The following is a 21941-nucleotide window of genomic DNA, read 5'->3' as shown; positions in this document are numbered from 1 at the left end:
ACAGCCTGAAATCCAAAGTTTTTCCCACATATAGAAATGATAATTAGTTGTACCGGTAGCGGTGCTTGAAATGCATACCATAACTTCTGTTCAATAATAAGACATTCACATAAAATCAGCACAAATCCGCAGTGTTGCAGTTAAGGTGAGGAAATTCCTGAGGTTTAATTCGACCAGTGAAATCCTGTGAATGAATTCATGCTGTATCTCTGCACTTGGAGAAGCTTAATTTTCTGACACACAGCTCTGAGAGGGAGAATGCAGCAGAGCCAGCTACGTATTACATAAGCATACTGATGCAGAAGATACAGAGCAAATATTTTGCTTTGCATAGCTTTCCTTCATCCAGTCTACTTTTGCCTGTCTGCTGCTTGCCTTGGACTGAGTGAGTGGGTCAGTGTAAACACACAAAGACAGGATCTGCAACATTCATTCGACCTTCACGCTTTCAGCTTCATGTGTGGACAGCAGCACACACAACACGTGACTCTGTAGGTTTTTCTCACTAACATAGATGTTGTTGAATGAGTCCGTTTGATCATAATGTACTTGCTGTAATGACTTTATCAAAGCTTCTATGGAGGAAAATTGAAAACACAGTCATGAGATCTTGTCCGTAAGAATCTCTTACAATGGATGCATGCATCGACTACACTTATAGCCTCAAATGCACCAGGACTCACTGGGTAAAGTGAGAGTGCAAAACTACACTCTTTCATGTTTTTTTTCCTCTTTATCTCTTTCTCCCTCTTTCTCTCTCTCTGTTTCTCCCATCGGCTACGTCTCAGGACATGTCAAGTCATATGCCTCTCTCTGTCTCTCTCTCTCTCTCTGTCTCTCTCTCTCTCTCTCTCTGTCTCTCTCTCTGTCTCTCTCTCTCTCTCTTTTCCCATATCTTTCCAAAACCCTGAGAAGACTCCAGGGATACAGCTGCTTTTTGCAGAAAAAAGAAAAGACTCCTTCTTTTCACAAAAGTCAGAGTTTGCACTTTTTTTTCTTTTTGAGCAAAGAGAAATATACAATGAAATAAATGTTTATGTTTTTTTTTATGTAGGAGTGAGAAAGTTCCTTCCTCTTGGGAAAAATATGGCAATTCATGTTTTTCTCCCTTCTCTCCTCCCAATTAGTTGGAATGTGTTCATTTTTGTGGTTTTATAGCCTGTGCATGTACTTATTTCCCTGTTTCGTGTCATTTCCCTGTTTTATTGCCTGTAGCCTGCCTAAACACAACTGTTCCATGAGGGTTGGCTCTTGCTCTCTTGTACTGAATAATTAATACATTCTGCTTTCTAAAGCAATGGAATTTGCATTTTGCTGCATCTGTATTTATGTCAATCCAGTCTTACTTTGACGGTGCTTATTTTTTCTGACAGCAATTCTATAATTAAATAAAGGCATAGAATTAGCAGTATGGAAACTGAATTGGTCCGTGAAGTTGAAGTAATTTTTCACAGCTGTACATCAAGGAATTTCATGATATGTGAAACAGTTAAGTGTTGATGGTTTGTGTAAACTGTCAACCAGCGTTGATTGTGTGCTTAAATGCCAAATGCATCATATTTTACCAAACAAGGACCTCCAGTGGCCATGTGGATTCTCTTATCTGTCATAGTATGACTTTGTTATAGAGGTGTAAGAAATTGGAGTGGTTGGTTGGTTCAGCAAAGCTTGTGACTATGACAAAGCTTACTCCCTTTGTTGGGTTCTGATCGCCAGTTTCGGATTTGAAAAAGATTCTGCCTGATTTCCTGAGCCCCAAAGCTAAGGAACTCTCCTCGCTGCAGTGACAACATAAATAAACATAGCCGGATTCTCATTTTAATGCCGGAGGTTACTCGCCAAAATGCAAGAATGAAACTTTGGTTTCAGCCAGCCTGTCTCTGTCCTCAAACCAAAGATTTGTTAGGTAAAAGAAGCAGCAATCTGTAACATCAAATCCTGCTTCACAGTATTACAAATCACTTTACAGTGTTTTGGTGTCTGAGAAGCCTTAAAACTCGTGGATACATTACTGAAATTAGACTTCTTGTATTGTATTTCATCTTCTCATCAACTCAGCCCCTCGTGTTGTTTTAACAAAGAGCTGTTTTTATGCGTGCACGCTGGCGACAGCCAGGGCCAGAGGCATTATGTTTTTAGGTTATCTGTTCATACGTCCATAAATCCCATTCTCGTGAACCTGATATCTCAGTAACACCTTGAGGGAATTTCTTCAAATTTGGTACAAATGTTCACTTAGACTCAAGGATGAACTGATTAGGTTTTGGTGGGCAAAGGCCGAAGTCATGTGACCCAACAAAGCAGGTTTTTGGCCATAACTCATGAATTAAAAAGCTAATTAAAATGCAATTTAACCTGAATGTGAAAAAATTATTTTAGTGATGACATTTTATATCCAAAAGGTCAAAGGTCAACTTCACTGCGCCATCATGATGTTCTGCAAAAGCACTACTGGCTATTAGTCAAAGCTGTAACTCAGGAACTCCTGCAACTTGGCTGGTTGGCGGAGGCATACAACCGCGAGACAGTGTTGGTCTAAACACCAGGTCAGAGAGGAGACACAAGAAACTGCCATCAGTCAACATTAGTTTCTTTTAACCATGAGCACAATCTGTCCCTAAGTAGTTTTTATGCCTGAACTAAAGTAAACCTTAACCACTGCCGATAGGGGAGCCAGATCAGAAAATGCTCATGAGTTGTTTCGGAGGGCAATAACAAATGACGTATTTTAATGTTTCGTTTGTAAAAACTGTACAGCACAATTAAGAGAGAGAGATACTGTGAGGAGAGGGGGGGGGGGTCTTCTAGCCACAATGGGCAACAGGGATAAGGAAGAGGCAGAGGTCTGTTTGTGTGCTCGCTAGAGACCTGGAGACTCTGCCAGGCAAAGTTTCCATGTTAAACTGGCAGGCATGGAGACCGAGAGGGAGAGAGAGAGAGGGAGAGGAAAAACAGAGATAGATCGCATAATAAACTAGTAAATGAGACCAAAAGGGAGGAAAAGAAAGAAGGAGCAAGAGAGAAAGTCCAGCAAGAGCAAGAATGCAATAGAGCAAAAGAAAGAGAGAGCGAGGGAGTGAGGGAGTGAGGGCCAGAGACAGAACAAGAACCAGGGGGGTGGGGGGACGGAATGTGCTGACGCGGCGTTTCTTGTTTGAACTCCCCAAATTAATAATCAGCAGCGGTTTAGCCGAGCTGTGCCAGGAACAGGAGCCTACTGCCAAGCCCCAGCCAGGCCAGGCCCTCCCTGCTCCCAGTGTTACCCCCACCCCTCACCCCCTACCTCCCCCCTACTCAACCCCCAGCTCACAGCCCTGCTCGGGGGCCGAATAGGAGGCGCTGCCTGTCTGCCTTTCCTGGTCGGGCCGGGCCTGGCACACTGCCACAGGGCTTTTGCTTGTTCAGGAGTTTTGATTAAATCCTTTATTGTGCTCCACTCACGCAAAGAGCTAAGGCGAAACACCGAGCAGGATGGAACGGAGGGGAGGAGAGAAAGCGAGAGGGGAGAAAAGAAAAGGGAAAAAGAGAGAGAGAGGGAGGGGAGGGAGGGAAATGGGATCTGTCTCTTTTTTCCCTCTTGCTTTCTCCTTTTCTCTTTCTTTCGGACTGAAAAGATGTTTGATTTAGTCTATGGGGAGTTGTAAAGTAGATAAAGTTTTTTGCTCGCCATCAGCAGTCTGGATTTTTGTGGCCTTTTTATTTTCACTCGTCTGAATAAAGACCATTTTCAATCTTTTGTACAGTTACTATATTGTTCTGGTTTTATTATCATTTGTCTCATCAGCTAGACTTCCAGACTACAAACCAGCACAGTGACAGGCCTCAAATTGTCTCTGTATTAATTCATCTTAGGAGAGTTCGGATAACAATACTCTGCAAACAAACGCAACACAGAATACTAAATCCTCCAGTGCTTTTTTTACACGTGTGCTTTTTTCGAAATGGATACTGAACTCCACCTTATCATGTTTTATAGTTTTCTTGTATATATACTCACAACATTATACACACTCTATATCTCCAACTGCTCCTAGTTAACTGGACCCTTGTGAGTGCTGCAGCCCCCCCGTGGTCTTTCAGAGGCTTTGTGCCAGAAGTGTAACAGTGATTTGTGTTGTTGTTTCAGCTGTTTCTGTGCTGGACCTGAGCGAGCAGTTCACACCACCAGAGACGGCTCCCCCAGCTCTCGTCAACCTGATCCAAGCCATAGAGAGGAGAGGTATATCCATGTCAACCAGCAATCGTATTTGTCTGTCTCGCTGACTCTGTCCGCCTCCCCGTCTTTCCGTCTATGTGTGACTGTCTCCCTCCCGCCATCTGCCCCTTGCTCTCATGCCAGCATTTGCACAAGTGTAGACATATGGACATGTGAATGCAGTCAGGCAGTCACACAGATGTAGAAGAGTACACACAAGTTCATGCACACTCTTAGGATCTCCTCAGTTGGTTAGGGACTTGATAAAGGTTTTCTACAATTAAGTTTACTGTGGTTTTAAGCACGGCTCGACATTAAAGCTTGTCCGGGACAAGTGGACTTTTTGTAGGGCAAGTGAAAGAGAAATTTACTTGTCCCACCAGACAAGTTAAAAGGCATAAACAAACAAAAAAAATACAGTGTTTCTTCATTATCTCCTTTCCTTTTGTAAGGGAAACTGTCTTATGCTAAAGGAGATAAGCTAGGAAGCATTGAAGCTCCTTTCCGCAGCATTTAAAGAATTCATCCAGCTCTTATCATAGCCGCCACCTCGATACTTTTATGGCTAAGATACTTAGACTTTTCAACTGCAGCTCTCATCTTTTCAGAGAGAGTTGGCCGGGTCAGGGGCCGTCGACACCGCTGGTGTGTACAACCAGCTGAGATGAGATATCTGATAAACAATAAGATCCAGACCCCTTGTTTTCACTCACGTTTTGTTATGTTGCAGCCCTATGCTAAAATCATTTCAGTTCATTTTTTTCCCTCATCAATCTACACTCAATACCAATACCAGTTCCTTTGCCAGGAGTCTTCCTAGAGCTGGCTGCCTGAACAAACTCAGCAATCAGGCGAGAAGGGCCGATACTAGTTCCTTTGACCATGGTCCGGTTGTTTGAACTTGTGCATATTAAACCTGCAGGGTGGAACTTCTGTCTCCAGGCAGTGAGAGTAATTGAGATAGAGGTAGAGTAAATACTACATAACCTAGTTCAAATATTTTACAAATGCCAGCCTGTGCAAAAGCAGTAAGGTGATATCCAGTCCCATCCTTTCTCAGTCCCTTCTCTACTTTCTCCACTCTGCAACGAGGAAAAGCCGCACCAGTGGCACTAATGGTGTTAGTCTTCACCAGGTTTCTTTTTTATCTGATGCAGCAGAAACTTTTCTTGGATGCTTCTTAGGTTTTTCTTCTAGCCTCCTCCGCTCCTTCTGACACAGTGTTCTGTTGTTTATATGCACATTGTAATCATATCTAGAGGCACCCAGACGGACAGCTGCACGTTGTTTCCCGGACTTTTAATGTGTTCCCCGAGTAACCCAGTACAACATGCTGAAGGTTCCTAACCCACGTGTTTCATCTAGGAACCTTCAGCATGTTGTACTGAGTTGCAAGGGGGACATATAAAAAAACATCCAAGTAATAATGCAGCGGTGTGTCCAGTGCTTAATCGAGCCTCCAGATGTGTTTACAATGAACACATAGACACCAGAACACCCTCTTCACCCTCTGGCAAACTCACAGGTTAATGTAAAACGCATCACTACCAGTTAACAGTGGAAAGTCGCCACAGATGGGAGATTTAAACTCTGGTTTACAGAGAGATTTACCTACTGCTGATAGACTTTAACAGTATTGTGTGAACTTCTTTGGCAATGGCTTGAATATAATGGAAGTTCATTTATGTTTAAAAGTCACACTCACCAGCTTTAACCCTTAGAGCCTGATTGATGCAGTTTGAACATTCAGGTTGAAACATGCACATATGAAGAAGCAGTCCTCTAGAACTGAAACTAAACCATTTGGTTAGTCCTGGGATTCGATATTATTTTATCAAATCTGAATCCAGTATGCTGTTTCTTTGGGATTGGATGTGGTTAAATAGATCCAAGTTGAGTCAGAGCAGTTTTCATTGGCCTCACTGAGAGTCCTGCACAGTGGGTTTCATTCACACTATGTTATTAACAAATAGCACTCAGTGGGTTTCCATTCACACTTTTTCCTCTTTTTTTCTGTCTTTCTTTTTACTTTCTGCCTGTGATGTCTCACACACATACACACACACATACAGTATATGTAGGCCTTCAGCTAACAATTATTCATATGATTTATTAATCTTCAGTTTATATTCTCAATTAATCAATTAATAGTTTAATATAAAAATGTCAAAAATTGTGGGAAAAAAAACTAAATTTGGCAATATACCAGTATTGACAATAACCGTGATATTTATTTCTTTTCACTTTTCATTAAGAGTAATTTTTATGCAATTAGGGTTACACACACACACTCTCTCTCTCCCCCTCCCTCCCTCCGCCTCCCTACTGATGAGCTACATGCCGATACTCTGATCATCCCTCTCATCCTTCTGTCTGACTTGTCTTCGAGAAGCCACCAAAATTCTTTCTAGTAAATATTTATTGCTATCTACTAGAAGGGCGGCAGGAGGTCTTTCTCTGAATGTAAATACTATATGTAGCAGTAATATAAAATTATTTCCCCATGTTGCATGCGCACACACTCTTGTCTACATGCAAGCTGTCTAGACCCAGTGTTTCTAAAGGTTTGTTTTATTTCAAGCCTGTGAAATGAGTAATGTAGTCATTCAGAGTTAAATGTTTTCCTCACGGACATTTTCACAGGATGTGTGAAGTCGTTCCCTTTTTTTTCAGGGAACAATCTGCTGAAAAGAATCTCGTGATGCAGGGTTTCAGTGTAGAGTTAAACTTTTCTGTGCTGTGTCTGGCACACAGCAGAGTCACTAAATGAATCACACATTTTCCACAAAAAAATAGGACAAACAAAAATGAAACACTTAACACAGGAACATTGGTTGGCTCTGCTGTTGTAAATATTGCTTGTACAAAAACATTTGAAGGATCAACTCTTCCCAGTTGATTGATTTCCTTCACTCTGTTCTTGGATGTGAGACTGGAATGAAAACAGCACGGAGCTGACATGTGCCGAGAGTTTTCAATTTATGTCTTATTTTATCTTTAGTGCTTTGTCATGTACAAGTTGTTACTCACAAACTGACATTGTCCAGCTGCTAATAAAATGTCTGTGTTGCGTGTTCACCATTACTCTTGTATTACTTTGTCATAAAGTCATCCCCTTCATTAGGATGAGCTACTGGCTGCAGTGTGGGGCTCACATGTGCATTTCATTTTATGAATATTTGTTACTTTGAATTCCTCTTGTTGCCCTTCAGGTTTCTACTTTCCTTAACTCAACTGCTTTTTCTGTCTTTCTCAGGTCTTGACTTCAAGACATTGTACAGGACAGCTAGCTCCGTGGGTTCAGACAGCCCAGTCAACAGCCTTAACTCTGGTGAGTTAGTTTTCATCCTAAATTGGATTTTTCAGAACGTTTCATTGACACATTCAGATTGACACATGCAGCATGTATGTTGCTTTTCACCTGCGCCTTCATATTTATAATGTTAAAGTATTTATATCAAGGAAATTGGTAGTTCAGCCAGTCGTCTACTGTTGGCCACCAAGTAGTTTGATGGTACATCTCACCTGCCTGCTAAAGATGTAGCCCATTCGCTTTCCCTGCCCAGACCTGCTCAGATACCCTAATCTGTACTCATGACCCTCAGGTTGCCTCTAAATGCCTTTGCATATGTCTTTGTTGTCCAGAGAGTGACACGGGTCAGAAAGACGTGGGTTACCTCTCCGAGTGTGTCCTGCACTACCTGAGGGACCTCCCGTCACCTGTCATCCCCGCCTGTGTCTACCCTCACCTTCAAACTGCTGTCACACTGCAGCAGCAGGTCCTACAACAATCAGCAGGTGGGTCTCATGCTTAAAGCTGACACTTGAATCATGTCTTATGTATCTCCTTACTGAAATGGCTCATTAATGGAGCATTATCAGAGGTTTTAGCTGATACAAATCACAGATTCTGCTCATTCCTGCCGACCATTTTCCCCAAGCATACCATTACGCCATACCATATTTTTACAGTAACTTGCAACTTGCTTCAAATAGCGACATTTTGCCATCTTTCTTTCTTTTATTTTTTTCAATTGTGGCTCAAGAGACAGAGTGGGTCGTCAAAAGTAAGACGGACCACATGTACATGTTCTCTGTGATAGATTATCTGTCTCAAGTGAGATTCAAGTCTGTGCAAGTGGACGTCTTACACTCCTAACTGGAACCAGTGGCTTCCTGGAAAATAGGAAAAAATGCATTTTTCAGCCTAAAAACCCCGGTAGGCTTTGTAAAATGGTCCACAGTAATGAGAAGCACACATAATTTGTAGATAATGGGCTTAAATATGCAAAAAGCCACTGGTATGTTCCTTTAAAAGACCAACTAAAGATTTATTGTTATAAATCATTCAGATTTCCTGACTACTTTAGATCCTGTATTAACATAATAATTCTAGACAGTTCTTGAATAAAGTTGATCTGTTTTGAAACAGAGGAAATAATCTCATCCTGTTGGTATATATTTGTTTTTTATTTTGTTGTTTTCAGAAAATATTTTTTGGACTTGGACTTGGAAAAAATGACTTGTTAAGATGGGGGTATTGTGCCATGTAATAGAATAGCATGAGCCCAGAATTGAGCGGTTTGCTGCTGATGCTGTGTTAGTTAACAGAAAGGCACTTTTCATTGCTTCGATGACTGTAATTCAAGTAAAAGAACTGCACGAGGCCTAAACTGAGTCTTGTATACTGGCGATCGGGGTCACTCGCATGTCAGCGTTGAGAGAATAGAGTTAAGTGTCGAGAGAGGATGAGCTCACTGAGGCATGTTAGAAATGCTTCAGCTGATTCTCCTTTACACAAAGCATACCATGACTCATTTCAGATATATACTAGAACTATTTACAGAAACATCCACTGTCCATGCATTGTTATTATCTGAAAAATTCTTAAGGATCAAAGTATGGGTCAGTTAAATTATAATTTTTTTATTTAATAGCTTAATTCCTCAGGCACTCCAAGTGAAATCTGATAAGGTTGTATAAATGAAGTGTATATATAATTGTTCAGCTTGTCACAATAGTTTTAAGTATAAGTCTTCTCTTCATGTTTATTTGAATCACTCTTCCAGATGGTGCGGTCGCTGGTAGCCACGACAGAGAGGTGAGCCAGGTCCTTGAGAGCTCCACCACCGTCCCTCTCCATCACCGTCTCACTTTGCAGTACCTCCTCACACACCTGACCAAGGTCACCCAGGTGCAGGCCAGCAATGGCCTGGACACACACACGCTGGGAAAGATCTTCGGACCGCTGCTCATACGGACGGGCCCCTCTACTCCTTGGTAAATGATTTTGTGCTTTTTTATACAGTAAAGAAAAGTTTACTTTCAGTAAAGAAAGTGTGTGAGTTTTGGAGTCATTATCAAGGACTGGGCGTCGTGGATTTGTCAGTTCTATGAGACGTTAGACTTGTAGTAAATCTAATTTGAATCTATTGAATATGCCATTGTTATACTGAACTATTGCTGTTGATTGATTGATTGATTTGCAGGTTGTCAGTGGATGATAAGTTCCCTGCCCTTGTGGTGGAGAGGCTGTTGATAGAGAGAATTACAGAGCAAGACCTCACTCCTCCAGGTTTTTTTTTTATTATTATTACGACTGCACAGAACGATGTTTATATTACTTTACAGCACAAACACATTTTTACAGACAACTTTATATTTGTAGGTACTTTTATCAAGTTCAGTGACTCCATTAGAATAAACGCTTTTAACAGAGGTCTTTGTGTGTCTATATGTGTGTCTGTGTGTCTGTGTCTCTTTGCAGTTCTTCCAGCAAAGCCAGTCAAGTCAAAAATGGCACCATCAGCCATGACAGACACAAGCAGCCTGCTTAACGATGCTGAGTGGTACTGGGGCGAAATCTCCAGGTAAAATATTAATAGTAAACTCTAAAGTGTTTTTAGGGGAAATTTGATCACCGTTAATATTAGGTTTCCATCTATTTAAAGTATTCTGTCTTGTATTTTAGTCACCAATTACCACGTTCATACGCATCAATTTGCTAAATTTGTGATTGTGGAAATGATGTTATTATTTTTCAGTTAAATTACAGCTGAGCACAGTAATCGTTAATGAAGTAAAACTGTTGCTGAATTTGCAGAGAGGAAGTGAATGAGAAGCTGCGAGACACTCCAGACGGCACCTTCCTGGTCCGAGATGCCTCAAGTAAACTGGAGGGCGAATACACTCTCACCCTCAGGTAAAGCACCACTTGTGATTTGAAGTTTCTTTTTGAACATCAGCAGTGCTGACATACCATCTCTAGCCTGTGCACAGCTCAAAGTGTTTTTTCTTCTCATTTGGCTCCTGTCTCCCCCTGCAGGAAAGGGGGGAACAACAAGCTCATAAAGATTTACCACAGAGACGGGAGGTACGGCTTCTCAGAGCCTCTTACCTTCTTGTCAGTAGTGGAGCTCATCAATCACTACCGCCACGAGTCCCTGGCCCAGTACAATGCCAAGCTGGACACCAAGCTCCTGTACCCCATCTCCAAATACCAACAGGTTGGTGATGCCGCAGATTATGGAGCAGTTTGTTGTTTTTGTAGTGAGTCTTCAAATTCACTTCACAAACTTTGTATAATCTAATTGAATTACAAGCAAACTCCTTCTGCAAGCCTCCTTTGATTTAGAAAATGCTTGGCAATGTTGATCTCATTCCTTTTATGAACAACAATGACTACGGCCTGCTTGAATTGTGTTTCATTGTTTCATCTATCACTTTCCGCTGCTTTTTGCCGTTCTCAGCTGGTGAAGGAGAACAGTATAGAGGAGGTGGGAGAGCAGCTGAAGGTCTACCATGAGCAGTACCAGGAGAAGAGCCGCGAGTACGACTCTCTGTACGAGGAATACACACGCACTTCACAGGTATCAGTTCAACACATATGGACAGAAACGCACACACACATACGCAAGCACACAGTATTATGACTCATACTTGATGTAAACGGAGGTCACATAAACATGGATACATCTTAAATACACATACAGATTATCCTGAAGATAAAATCAAACAATAATTATTCCATATGAGAAACCTGGTTGTAGCCAGAATAGAATATAAATAAACTGGAGCCATATGACCATGCATGTGAAACATTTTCTTATTAAACTAAGTTTAAAAAAATTCATTAAAAAATATGAGTATAAAAGAGTGAATGTGTGTATGACACCAGATCACAAGGATACAATTGGTATGGAACCATGTACAATAAGAGAGCACATAAAAAAACTGAATATTTCTTGAATTTAATAAGAGAAAAACTCAAAATGTTGATGTATGCAGTATAAAGTATGACACAAATGAATGAAGTGCAGAGCTGTGTAGATAACATAGGCATGAAAAAGAGGTGATAAATGGAGTTCAGCAGCCCCAGACTTAATGAAATATAAAATGTCCTGTCCCTTTATTCCACAGGAGCTGCAGATGAAGCGCACAGCTATTGAGGCCTTCAACGAGACCATCAAGATCTTTGAGGAGCAGTGTGAGACTCAGGAGCGCTACAGCAGAGAGTCATTGGAGCGGTTCCAACGCGAAGGCAATGAAAAGGAGATTCAAAAGTATGTTTATGTTTGTGTGCATGGGATTTAATAATTCAGCTGCAAAACCAAGGCAGACAGATGCAACAAATATATGCATTTTTTTTTTGTGAGCCCTAACCTGAACCAAGCTGCTGAATTAGAGTCGTATTTTGTTTCTTTATTCAGCATTTGAAGAACACATTCATAGAGATTATCATTCTCTCAAAATCAGGATCCAGAGCAACTCGGAGCGTTTGAAGTCTCGTGTGAAGGAGATCCACGACAGCAAGCGTAAACTGGAGCAGGACCTGAGACAGCAAGTGTCCGACAACAGAGAGATCGACAAGAAGATGAACAGCCTCAAGCCGGATCTCATGCAGCTCCGCAAGATCAGAGACCAGTATTTGATGTAAGAAGGAGAAATTAAACATTTACTCCATGCCCAAAATACATCCTCACACAAACTCTAACACAAGTGTCAAAACTGTCTGTCAGCACTGAATCTGTGATGTTCTGGCTTTGCAGATGGCTGACACAGAAGGGGACAAGGCAGAAGAAGATCAATGAATGGCTGGGCATAAAGAATGACGCTGATGAGTAAGTGTTTGAAATGAGGCTCAGCAACTTTTGTTGTGATGACTTGGTGCTGTCGTATCTACACCTGTAATTTTGAGAGTGGTTGGAGCTCAGTGTTTTGTTCACGGTGTGACACGTGCTTCAGTGTTTTCTACATCATTTCTAACTTCCCAGCTCCTACTCGCTGGAGGAAGACGAGGGCTCACCCCACCATGATGAGTGTACCTGGTATGTGGGTGACATCAAACGCACCCAGGCTGAGGAAATGCTGAGAGGCAAATGTGACGGAACCTTCCTCATCCGTGAGAGCCAGTCACAGAAAGGCTCCTACGCCTGTTCTGTAGTGTAAGTTTGTGTTTACTTTTTTAAACGGGAGAGAAATCCACTCAAAGAGAGATGTATTTTACATTTTGAAATATGGCAATCTATTTCTTTATTCGCATTGACAACTGCCCAAACGTAGAAATATGACTTTGACAGCATTTTAACGAGTGCTGCACAATTAAATAAAATATATAATCGAACTATCTGACCAAGTGCAATATCCAAATTGCAGGAGCTGTAATCTTTTCGACAAAGGTAAAATGTGTCATGACATCGTTGTGCATTGTTAGCACCATAAGCGTTGTGATGCTACAGCGACACCCCAGCCTACAGACCATATTCTCCAGACATAAAGGAACATGTTTGGTACAACAAAAATCACATCATCATCATCATCATCATCATTTTTATATTTTTTTTTGCAAAAACCATTCCAACTGAAATCACATATTACAATAGCTGCCAAAATAATAGCAATATGATTTTTCTTGCATATCGTGCAACACTAATTTTAACACTCTGAACACTGAAACAATAAATGCTGGAGGTTAGATTTTCGTGGCAGTTCTTAAAGGAATAATTTGACATTTTGTGAACTACACCTACTCGCTTTCTGGTGGAGCGCTAGATGAGAAGATGGATACCAGTCAATACTGTATGTCTATATGGTAAATGCAAAGCTACAGCCAAAAGCAGGGGAATTAGCTGGCTCTGTCAGACAGTAAATTCACCTAGCAGCAACTGTTAAGCTCTCCAACATGTAATACCTTGTTTGTTTAATCAGTACAAATGCAGAAGTCTAAGAACAACAACTCACCGTTTCACAGGAGGGTTGTATGCAGGACTTTGTACCTTTGTACTACTAACTATATTTCCTCTAAAGCCGTCTCATTAAACAAGGATGCAGAAAAACATATTACATTATACGTTACATTTTTATAATGGGGCGCTACTCAAACTTACATGATTACTAAAGTTCTTACATGAATTCTCTCACAATTACTGTCGTTAATTCACTTCCCAAACAAAACCCAAATCACACCAAACCAAAAGTTCTCTCTCGTTGGTGCTTTGACAACACTGGGAAATGTAGGAAATTAAATAGTAGTAGATAAATAAAATAAGTAATTTATATATTGACAACATTTTCCTTTTATGACAATAAAGAGCTTCTGTAAACAAGATGTCTGTCCTTCTTTTCAGTGTGGAGGGTGACACCAAGCACTGTGTCATCTACAAGACGGTCACAGGTTATGGATTCGCTGAGCCCTACAATCTGTACTCGTCCCTCAAAGACCTGGTGCTCCACTACAAAAACGTCTCCTTGGTCCAACACAACGACCAGCTGAATGTAAATCTGGCCTACCCAGTCCTGGCCCGCTCTCAGAACCAGAACCAGAACCAGCACCCGAGATGAACTATCCACCAGCAGTGTAGGACGCCAACCAGGGTGGGGAAACAAAATTTTCACTCAAACGCATCGGGGAAAAAGTAAATGTCCGAACAATGCTTGTTCATGTGTTTAAAGTGATGGGTAAGATAAACTCAACAGCCACAATTTAAAATTCATACTTTTTTTTGGCTGGAGGCTGGTGCTGATTTCCCACACTGACCCCAGTCCAGCAAAGAGCACTCCTTGCTAACAGCATGGCTTCAACATAAGCACACTGCTAGCACTAACTAAACACTGTACAGTTAGCGTGGCTGACACAGCAAGTTTTATCTGGAGGAGAAAGTCGCATCAGCCAGCCGTGACTGTACAGTGTCAGTTATGAAAAAAAGTGTGAGACATTTACAAGAAAACACCTTTGATACAGAGAAGGAAAAAAAAAAAAAACAGCCAAACTTGTTAAAGGAAGACAAAATAAGCACACAAAAAATATTGTTTTCAAGATGGTGAAGAGGAAGAGGAGAGACCAGATGGGATGATGGGAAATTTTACAGGGGGCACTTTTGCTTTTTTTTTTTTTTTTTTTTTTTTTTTTGCTATTGCCTTGAACACATGATGACTCTCCTTAGACAAAGGCCCGATCTGTCATCCCCAGACTGCCTGCAAACTCTCCGTAGACAAAAGCCTGAGCTGTCATCCACTAAAAGGACTGGCTTGGCTAAACCAGGCTGCTCGCTTCACACCTAAAGGCGGCTGAGAAACCACGGACCTGGGGGGTGTAGTCACTGGACCCTGAGGGGGAGGGGGTAGGGAGGGGGATTTCTGGGGGTTGATGTTTTTAGGGGTTTTAAAAAGATCAATTCAATTTAAAGCTTGCTCAAGTGCCATAGTAATAGCTTTGAATGACCATAAGCCTGTGTCACTATAACAAGGGGGCACGTCGAGGTTGGAAGAAAGAAGAGAAGGAAGGAGGGAGTGAACAACATTGACTGTGCTACAGCTTTAAAAAGAAAAAAAAAAATACACACATATAGGTATATTTTTTATGAAATGATCTTTATTTCCAACTGCTTTGGCTTGTTGCTCTCTCTCAGTGGGCCTCATTCTGAATTGACGAGGTACAACATCCAGTAAATACTGTATTACAGGATAGAAATGCATGGTACATAATTGGTACATTGTGAATACAGAAATACTTGTTAATCACAATACACTAGATGGAAAGGTACATTGATGAATGCAGTTCCACATGATCCAGGTTTCCTTCTAAATGGAAAGACTCCTGCATCAAACGTCTCTTTGTTTCAAACTTCTTCCTTCTTTTTTCATCCTCTTTAATACTGTAGCACCTGTAGCCATTGACTTAAGGCATAACTGTTAGTGCTCCTCTCATGTGTCTTGTTTCTATATGCTAAAGACACTCACAGAGCATCAATCTATGTGATTATTGTATCTTCGGTACTGTATTTGCTTTGTCTCTAGTTAGATTAGACTGATTTAGCAGTACAATGTCCTTGCAAATGTTTATTGTTGTTGTTTTGTTTTTTTTGTTGTTTTTTTTTTTAATGCAGATTTACTCACGGTTTTTCCTTCCCCCTTGCGCTTGACTGTTCATTTCAACACAAGCTTGACTCACAGAGCTGTAAAACATTGATGTACAAAAAAAAAAAAGAAAGCAGTAATATAACTCATGTACAGTATATTTCAGACACACATGCAGTCAGTGTATGTGACTTTATACAGTTTAATCGCTGTGTTTCTTTATGTTTTCAGAATATTTGCTATGCTCTTAGATTCTGTTAAAGGATGTACACAGTATCCAGCTAATGTGAGCCAAATGAAGGATGTCTTTTCATGTAGCAAGAAAGAGAAAAAAAGAACCAGTCCTTTTGCCATTTAGCATGGCCTCTGTGGTCAGAGAGATTATCTAGTACAGTGTGCATGGAGTCCTTCGTTTGGGTTGTGTTTTTTATTTTTATTTTTTTTACTTGGCACCAGTGGTTGATAATTGTGCTTTTTGTAGTGCATATACAGTATGGTGTGTGTTGATTATAGTAGTACTATGATATTGTAGTACTAAGCACAACATAGTGGGATGTTGATAGTAAGTTTTAGATTTACAGACAGTTCTCACATCAGTTCCCTCCTGTTGTTCTGTGCTGTGGCAGTAAATTTCTCTCATGTTCATTCGACTTGAGGTGAAGATTGTACCACCTCTGTTCAAAGCACAGTTCACTTGTGTGAAGGCTGGGTTACTCAGTTATTACTGAGTGGTTAATGATAACAGGCGTCACATGATGTTACTTTTAAAGTTGATATACATAGATGAATTCTTGAGATAATAATCTTTCAAATTTCTCACACATAGTAGACTCTGATTGCCAAAAAGAGAAAAAGTATTTTTGTGGAAAGGTAGAGAGGAGTCAAAATCCATTGGCAGTAGAAAGTTTTAGAAAAAATGCAATGCTTTTAAACGTTAAACATTTAGCATTTTGGGTTTATTTTTTACTTTTGTTGAGGAGGGATAGAAATTAAAGTTTTGTTCCTAATGAGATATTCACTTACTCTGTCATGAAAGTCGATTATTACTTAATATTAAACTTTTTCATCCGTAGACAGATTCACAAACTTCAGGTAGCAGACCAATCCCATTTTCAACCTGAAAATTTAAAATCAAGACATCTTTTTGATTTGAGTCAGGACGAATCAGTTGTACTGTACTTTGCACAATTCTTGGCAAATAGAAATCCCAGGAATTTAAACTAGAGGTGACAGCGGTGCTTTTGATTAGAGGGCTATAAAAACACGTGAGTGAGAAAGATTAGAAGTGCCTTTAGTCATTGTGATGAGCTTGTTTTCTCCTTGTTATCACTGGAGCGTTGCTCCACAAGATGGTGCCACCACCACCACATGCTGTGCCCTATGGTTCACACATTTGCCATTTGTCTAAAACTTAAGGTTATCTGGCAGATGAGCATGGTCGTCGTCGTTTGTGTGATTGTGTGTGTGTGTGTGTGTGTATGTGTATGTGTGTTTGTGTGTGTGTTAGAGCAAACCTGAGCATGTTATAGATAAGAGAGTGACGGATTTTAGTTGTGCCTCTTTGTCGTTACATCTGTAATTGTTACATATTCCTTCTTTCTATAGTGGGGGCTGTACAGTAGCTTGGTGCTCACGGTGCACCCAAGCTAGCTTTCTTTGGTGTTTTTTTTTTTTTTTTAATTTGTCTGGTATATTTTTGAATAAAACTCAGATAAGATAGAAATGTGAACCGTACACATCCGTGGCCCAGCCCAGTTGTTTGAAGCTCATTTGATAAGCTCTCAAGTTATTGCATGCAACATTTCTCAGTATTTTGTATTAAGAGTCAGTTCCTTTGTCAACGGGCGTTCTGGTTGAGTCATCCGCCACTGCTGACACATCCATTATCCAGTTTGTTGGACCAACACTTTTGTGACTGCACTTTTTTTTCTGTTCCACACACTCAGAGTAGTGTGCCTAACGCCCAACAACCATAAACTAACAGACAGTGTGAAGCTCAGTTGTCAATAGTGTTTTTAGTTGATAGTTTTAAGGTCTTTCCATACCGTATATCAGGAGTGATTGACGTTTTTCTTTATGATATCAGAGTATACAGTGTACAGTATATGCTTTTGTTGTTTTGTGGTCAACAGCTGTCATGTAATTCTGATGCTTTTGACTGATTGCAATGTTTTTACTTTAACTATATGGACTGTAAAAACTCTGTAATATTTTAAACCGACTTTATGGAGAGCCTCTGGCTCATTATGCAATTTTGTGTCCACTCAGCAAACTTGTGCAACTTAACAAGACAAATAACATAAATTTTCTTAAATGGTCAGTTCATCTAAATTACAGAAACACATCTTTTCACTTAGTCTTAGTGGTATGTGAACATGCAGATACTTTCAGTTTCATTAGATTTTGAGATTTTTTTTTTTTTGCAGTTTCTTTCAGCTGAAGAAATCATCCTTGGAAAAAGGTTCACAGTGAGGTCTGTGGATTATCCAGAGTAACTAAGATATTGTGTTGCTCTTGACTATTTGAAATGTAGTTTTTGGGCTTTTGCCAGCAGAAAGAAAGTTCTGTTCACCTCCATTGTACTCTATGTGGTGGCAGAAAATCAACATCTCAAAACCTCAGCACAAGGAAGTGAAACTAAATGATGGCAAGATGCTACAAGGACTGAGTGAAAATTATGTTTTCTGTTTTTTTAGGGGGATTTGGTTAGCCATTAAAAATGTGTCTGGGAAAATCCTGCCAATTAAGCAAGGTGGTTTCCGTTTATTCCACAACAGGTCCACTTGTTTCAGAGAAGTTCATGACCCAGGCAGATCTGCTTCAGATTTAAAAGATTTTAGTTCCTTAAAAAAGAATAGACAAGTATAACTGAATATTTTACTACATCACTTGTTAAGATGAACATTTTTGCAGTGAACTTAAACACTTTCATCTGCCATATATGCCATGTTAATCACAGATGTTTAATAGCTAGAAGCAATGCAACTTCAGTAGCAATGAAACCTGGTCACTCAGTGCGACGGGCATGAAACGGGCAGAAGATGAAAATGTTTTGAGCTTTGACTTAGAGGTGAGACTTCGGTCCCACTTCAGCTTTCATCCCGCTCATCTCTTAGATATGCATTTGTGTCGGAGCTTCTTGAAAAGCATTTTTCTATAAGACAAGTGATCATTCAAGGAATGAAATATTTTTTCATCAGCTTTGGTACACTGTAAATGATCTTTCTTGAAATGGCCTCATACACAAAGCACATCTTTCACTGACTACAAGGAACACATATATTTGGTGTCTATTAAGGTTTGAAGAATGAGAGACATAATAGAGAATAAATATTTTGAAATATATTCTTAGATATCTATATTTTTGGATTATGTAATTCTGATTTGGATTGTGCTTGAAACAAATCAGAAAGAGGCTTTGATGTGAACATGATCTTTAGACTTGCTCCACGGGTGCTTTGTATTCGAGCAGTTATTGAAACGCAAGCATTTTTACTAATCAGCTGCAGTGAGCTTCATCATGATCAGCAAGTTGATCGACATACATGTAATCTATTAAGCATGATTATCAGGTGCGTTCAGAGGATGAAGCAAGCTCATGTACATGTGTTAATATTTACAGAGCTAAGTCTATATGTTAAATGCAGTCTTGGCTGCTTTGCATTTATTAAATATTAGAGAAGAGTTTTTTTTTTGTTGTTGTTTTTTTTGTTTTTTATGAACATGAGAATCTGTTATGTCATATGGAAGATTCTGTTTTTTGTGAGTAGATGCAGTGTTAAAAGTTGCACCACAAAAGAGACACTTGGATGCTGCTACAGAGGTCAACCACAGATTAGACGCTGATGCTGTAAAAGTGAACTGTAAAAGTTACCACTGTATCTTCCTCTGGTTGATCTCTGTGGTCGCTGAATGGGAAGTCAAAGTAAAACCTGTTGATCGGATAGAGAAAAGGTACATGATTCAGCGGTTCATGATCACTCCTTTACACAGATCTTTGTACATGGAACAATGATGGCATTAGAAAGTGTTCTTTTATGGTGCCTGAGTATATTTTTTATTTTTTTTATTTGGCTTTTTAAAAAAGCTGATAGATTTGTCTGTCCAAGTGTTGGTTCTTTTTTTTGTTTGTTTGTTTATATCTGTTAATGATAACCTTACAGAGCCTATAAAGAAAAAAATAAGCTAGCTTGAATATTTTTCCTCCATACAGAAAAAAAAATACAAATGTTTACAATATGTAATTAACCAAATGGTAAATATGCGTTTGAGAATCAATCTGTCTGTCCCTCAAAGTGGCTGTGATAGATTGATTTATATTTCTTTATTTCCTCTGTCATTTTAAACTTGAAAATGTTATGAATGCTTGTTCTGCTTTTTTTTTTCTGTTTCGGTTCGTTCCTCTTTTTTAATTTTTACTTGTGAGAACAGTGCTCCCTCAATTTCATAATAATAACTCAACAATTTAGTTCAACAAGATTTATTTGTCCATAACACATAGGTATTCATCAGTCTGTCAATCTATACCTGCTGACTACTTCACCTTACACTGAGCCTTGTATGTGCAGGACTGAATCCTAACTTGAGACGCTGTTGCATCTTTTGCTGTTTATATTATGTACAGTGTGATAGATTTGGCTCTGCCAGGTGTCTCTCTGGGAAGGTCTCAGTTCAAAGAATTTATAGTGGGTGACACCCACATGTTGTGAATAACAGTAAAAAACACGCCACTTGAACATGCTTGTGTACAATTTTTGTACATGACAAAAGTTGGAAATTCAGGAATAACTATCAAGAGGCACCCTGTTCTTGATTTTGCACTACACAGCAAATGATACTCAAATGAAAAGGTGAATCAATTGCTCTATTGGTTGGTTAACTCAATTGTAAGACCAAAAAGTATCCAATATAGTCTCAGCTTGTGTGTGTGATTTCCATTTAAGATAAGATGACGTTAGCAACTGCACTTTCATTTCTCCTTTTTCTGCCTGTATCCAACCAATGAAAGTTTGCCTTGTGTTTGATTCAATCTGACGTGAATGTTGTAGTATTTTTCACTGGTGTACAGTAGTTCGTATTCAAGACCCAACTCTGAACGGTAGAAGTTTGGCAGTGATCCATTTGGCAACGGCCTCTGAGAAGTTACAGAGCAGCAACAATTTTAACCCTACAACACCAGTCGCTCTTTATTGTTGATCCACAAGTTGCCCAGTGTATCACTGCCTCAGCAGCAGCAACAGATATATGGTTCTTAGTTAATAATGATGTGATGTTCTCTTTCTTTCAAAAACGGTGACTGGTAATGAAGAGGGCAGTCCGATAAAGCTACTCTACACCAAAGTGCAATTGAACTCAGAGGGAGCACTGTTGTTTCAGCCAGCTGAGGCCTACTGGTTGTTGTGTGCCCAACCCCTATGCACGAAAAGATGGTTATTCTTCTTCTCTTGTGTTATCCTCCCTCCGTTGGTCTGTCTTAACTCAGATGCGACGTTTCTTTCTTTCTCTCTCGTGTACAGCTTGCTTCAGAGATGTGTTTGTCCTCAGACAGGTACTCTTTCATCTGTACGGTTCTTTCTTTAGGCTGATGCAATGATTCTAAAAGACAATAAAAGATATATAAAACAAAGTGTCCTCCCTTGTACTTCCTGTAATCTGTCATTGCCTCGCCACAGTTCCTCATATATTCATGTCCCAGTTATACTGTAGCCGACTTTACTGGGCTTTAACATGATGACATGACTCATTTGTAGCACTCACTGAAAGATATTATATCATTTTAGGGGTGAAAAGTAAAATGTATTATATAAATCTTAAAAATTTGAATGTGATTGTGTCATCAATTATGTATTGGGTGGCTCTCAAAATAGAAACAATTTATTCTACTATGAGATTTAAACATAAACATAGCAGAAATGTTCCGTTGGCCTTGTTCAGTTTAGGGAAAGTTTCATCAAAATTGAAGGTTACCTGAGGAGTGTTGACCATTAGCACCACCACTATGGAACAGTGTTTTTAGGAGTGGGTCCCCATTTTGTTTGTGTTGTGCATGTTCACAGTAATGCACATGTGCACACTCATAATACACCAAACATGGGTAGGAATGAAACAAGAAAGGTAGTGAAGAAGAAAACTGCTAGCAAGCAAAAATGCAGGTTTTAAAAAATCTAAAATTCAAAGTTTATTGAGGAAGGGAATACACTCAACATGTTTGCTAGGCCTAAAGGACACACACAATGTATTAGATGTTATATAACATTTGTTTGCTTATCTCTAGGAAAGAAGTTTTGTGTCACCTTTATCTGTGAACAAAGTTGTGTTTCCATAGGAAGTGAGTAGTAAGCTTTTCCAAGGACAACATTAGTGTAGTCAGTGGTGAGGAGTAACCAGGGAT

At 39.8% G+C, this 21941-nt stretch overlaps 1 protein-coding gene across 2 annotated transcripts in view; it reads left to right on the top strand.

Moving 5' to 3' along the window:
* The window catches only part of pik3r2 (phosphoinositide-3-kinase, regulatory subunit 2 (beta)), a 36262-nt gene extending 15086 nt beyond the window's left edge, over nt 1-21176 (top strand). For both annotated transcript variants that reach the window (XM_023428096.2, XM_087179793.1), the window contains exons 3-16: nt 4127-4219; nt 7452-7526; nt 7841-7993; nt 9265-9475; nt 9685-9770; nt 9963-10065; nt 10299-10397; nt 10521-10701; nt 10945-11064; nt 11615-11757; nt 11951-12127; nt 12244-12315; nt 12469-12639; nt 13822-21176. In XM_023428096.2, coding sequence (XP_023283864.1) covers nt 4127-4219; nt 7452-7526; nt 7841-7993; nt 9265-9475; nt 9685-9770; nt 9963-10065; nt 10299-10397; nt 10521-10701; nt 10945-11064; nt 11615-11757; nt 11951-12127; nt 12244-12315; nt 12469-12639; nt 13822-14035 — 1898 coding nt within the window. In that variant the 3' untranslated portion in view covers nt 14036-21176. The remainder of the gene's footprint in view (nt 1-4126; nt 4220-7451; nt 7527-7840; nt 7994-9264; nt 9476-9684; nt 9771-9962; nt 10066-10298; nt 10398-10520; nt 10702-10944; nt 11065-11614; nt 11758-11950; nt 12128-12243; nt 12316-12468; nt 12640-13821) is intronic.
* The last annotated feature ends 765 nt before the right edge of the window (nt 21177-21941 follow it).

The sequence above is a fragment of the Seriola lalandi genome, unplaced genomic scaffold (assembly GCF_002814215.2).
Source record: "Seriola lalandi dorsalis isolate HSWRI2012SDOR001 ecotype SW California unplaced genomic scaffold, Sedor1 jcf7180002054866, whole genome shotgun sequence".
In the NCBI taxonomy this organism is placed as follows: domain Eukaryota; kingdom Metazoa; phylum Chordata; class Actinopteri; order Carangiformes; family Carangidae; genus Seriola; species Seriola lalandi.
This window is presented reverse-complemented; position numbering and strand designations above follow the sequence as displayed.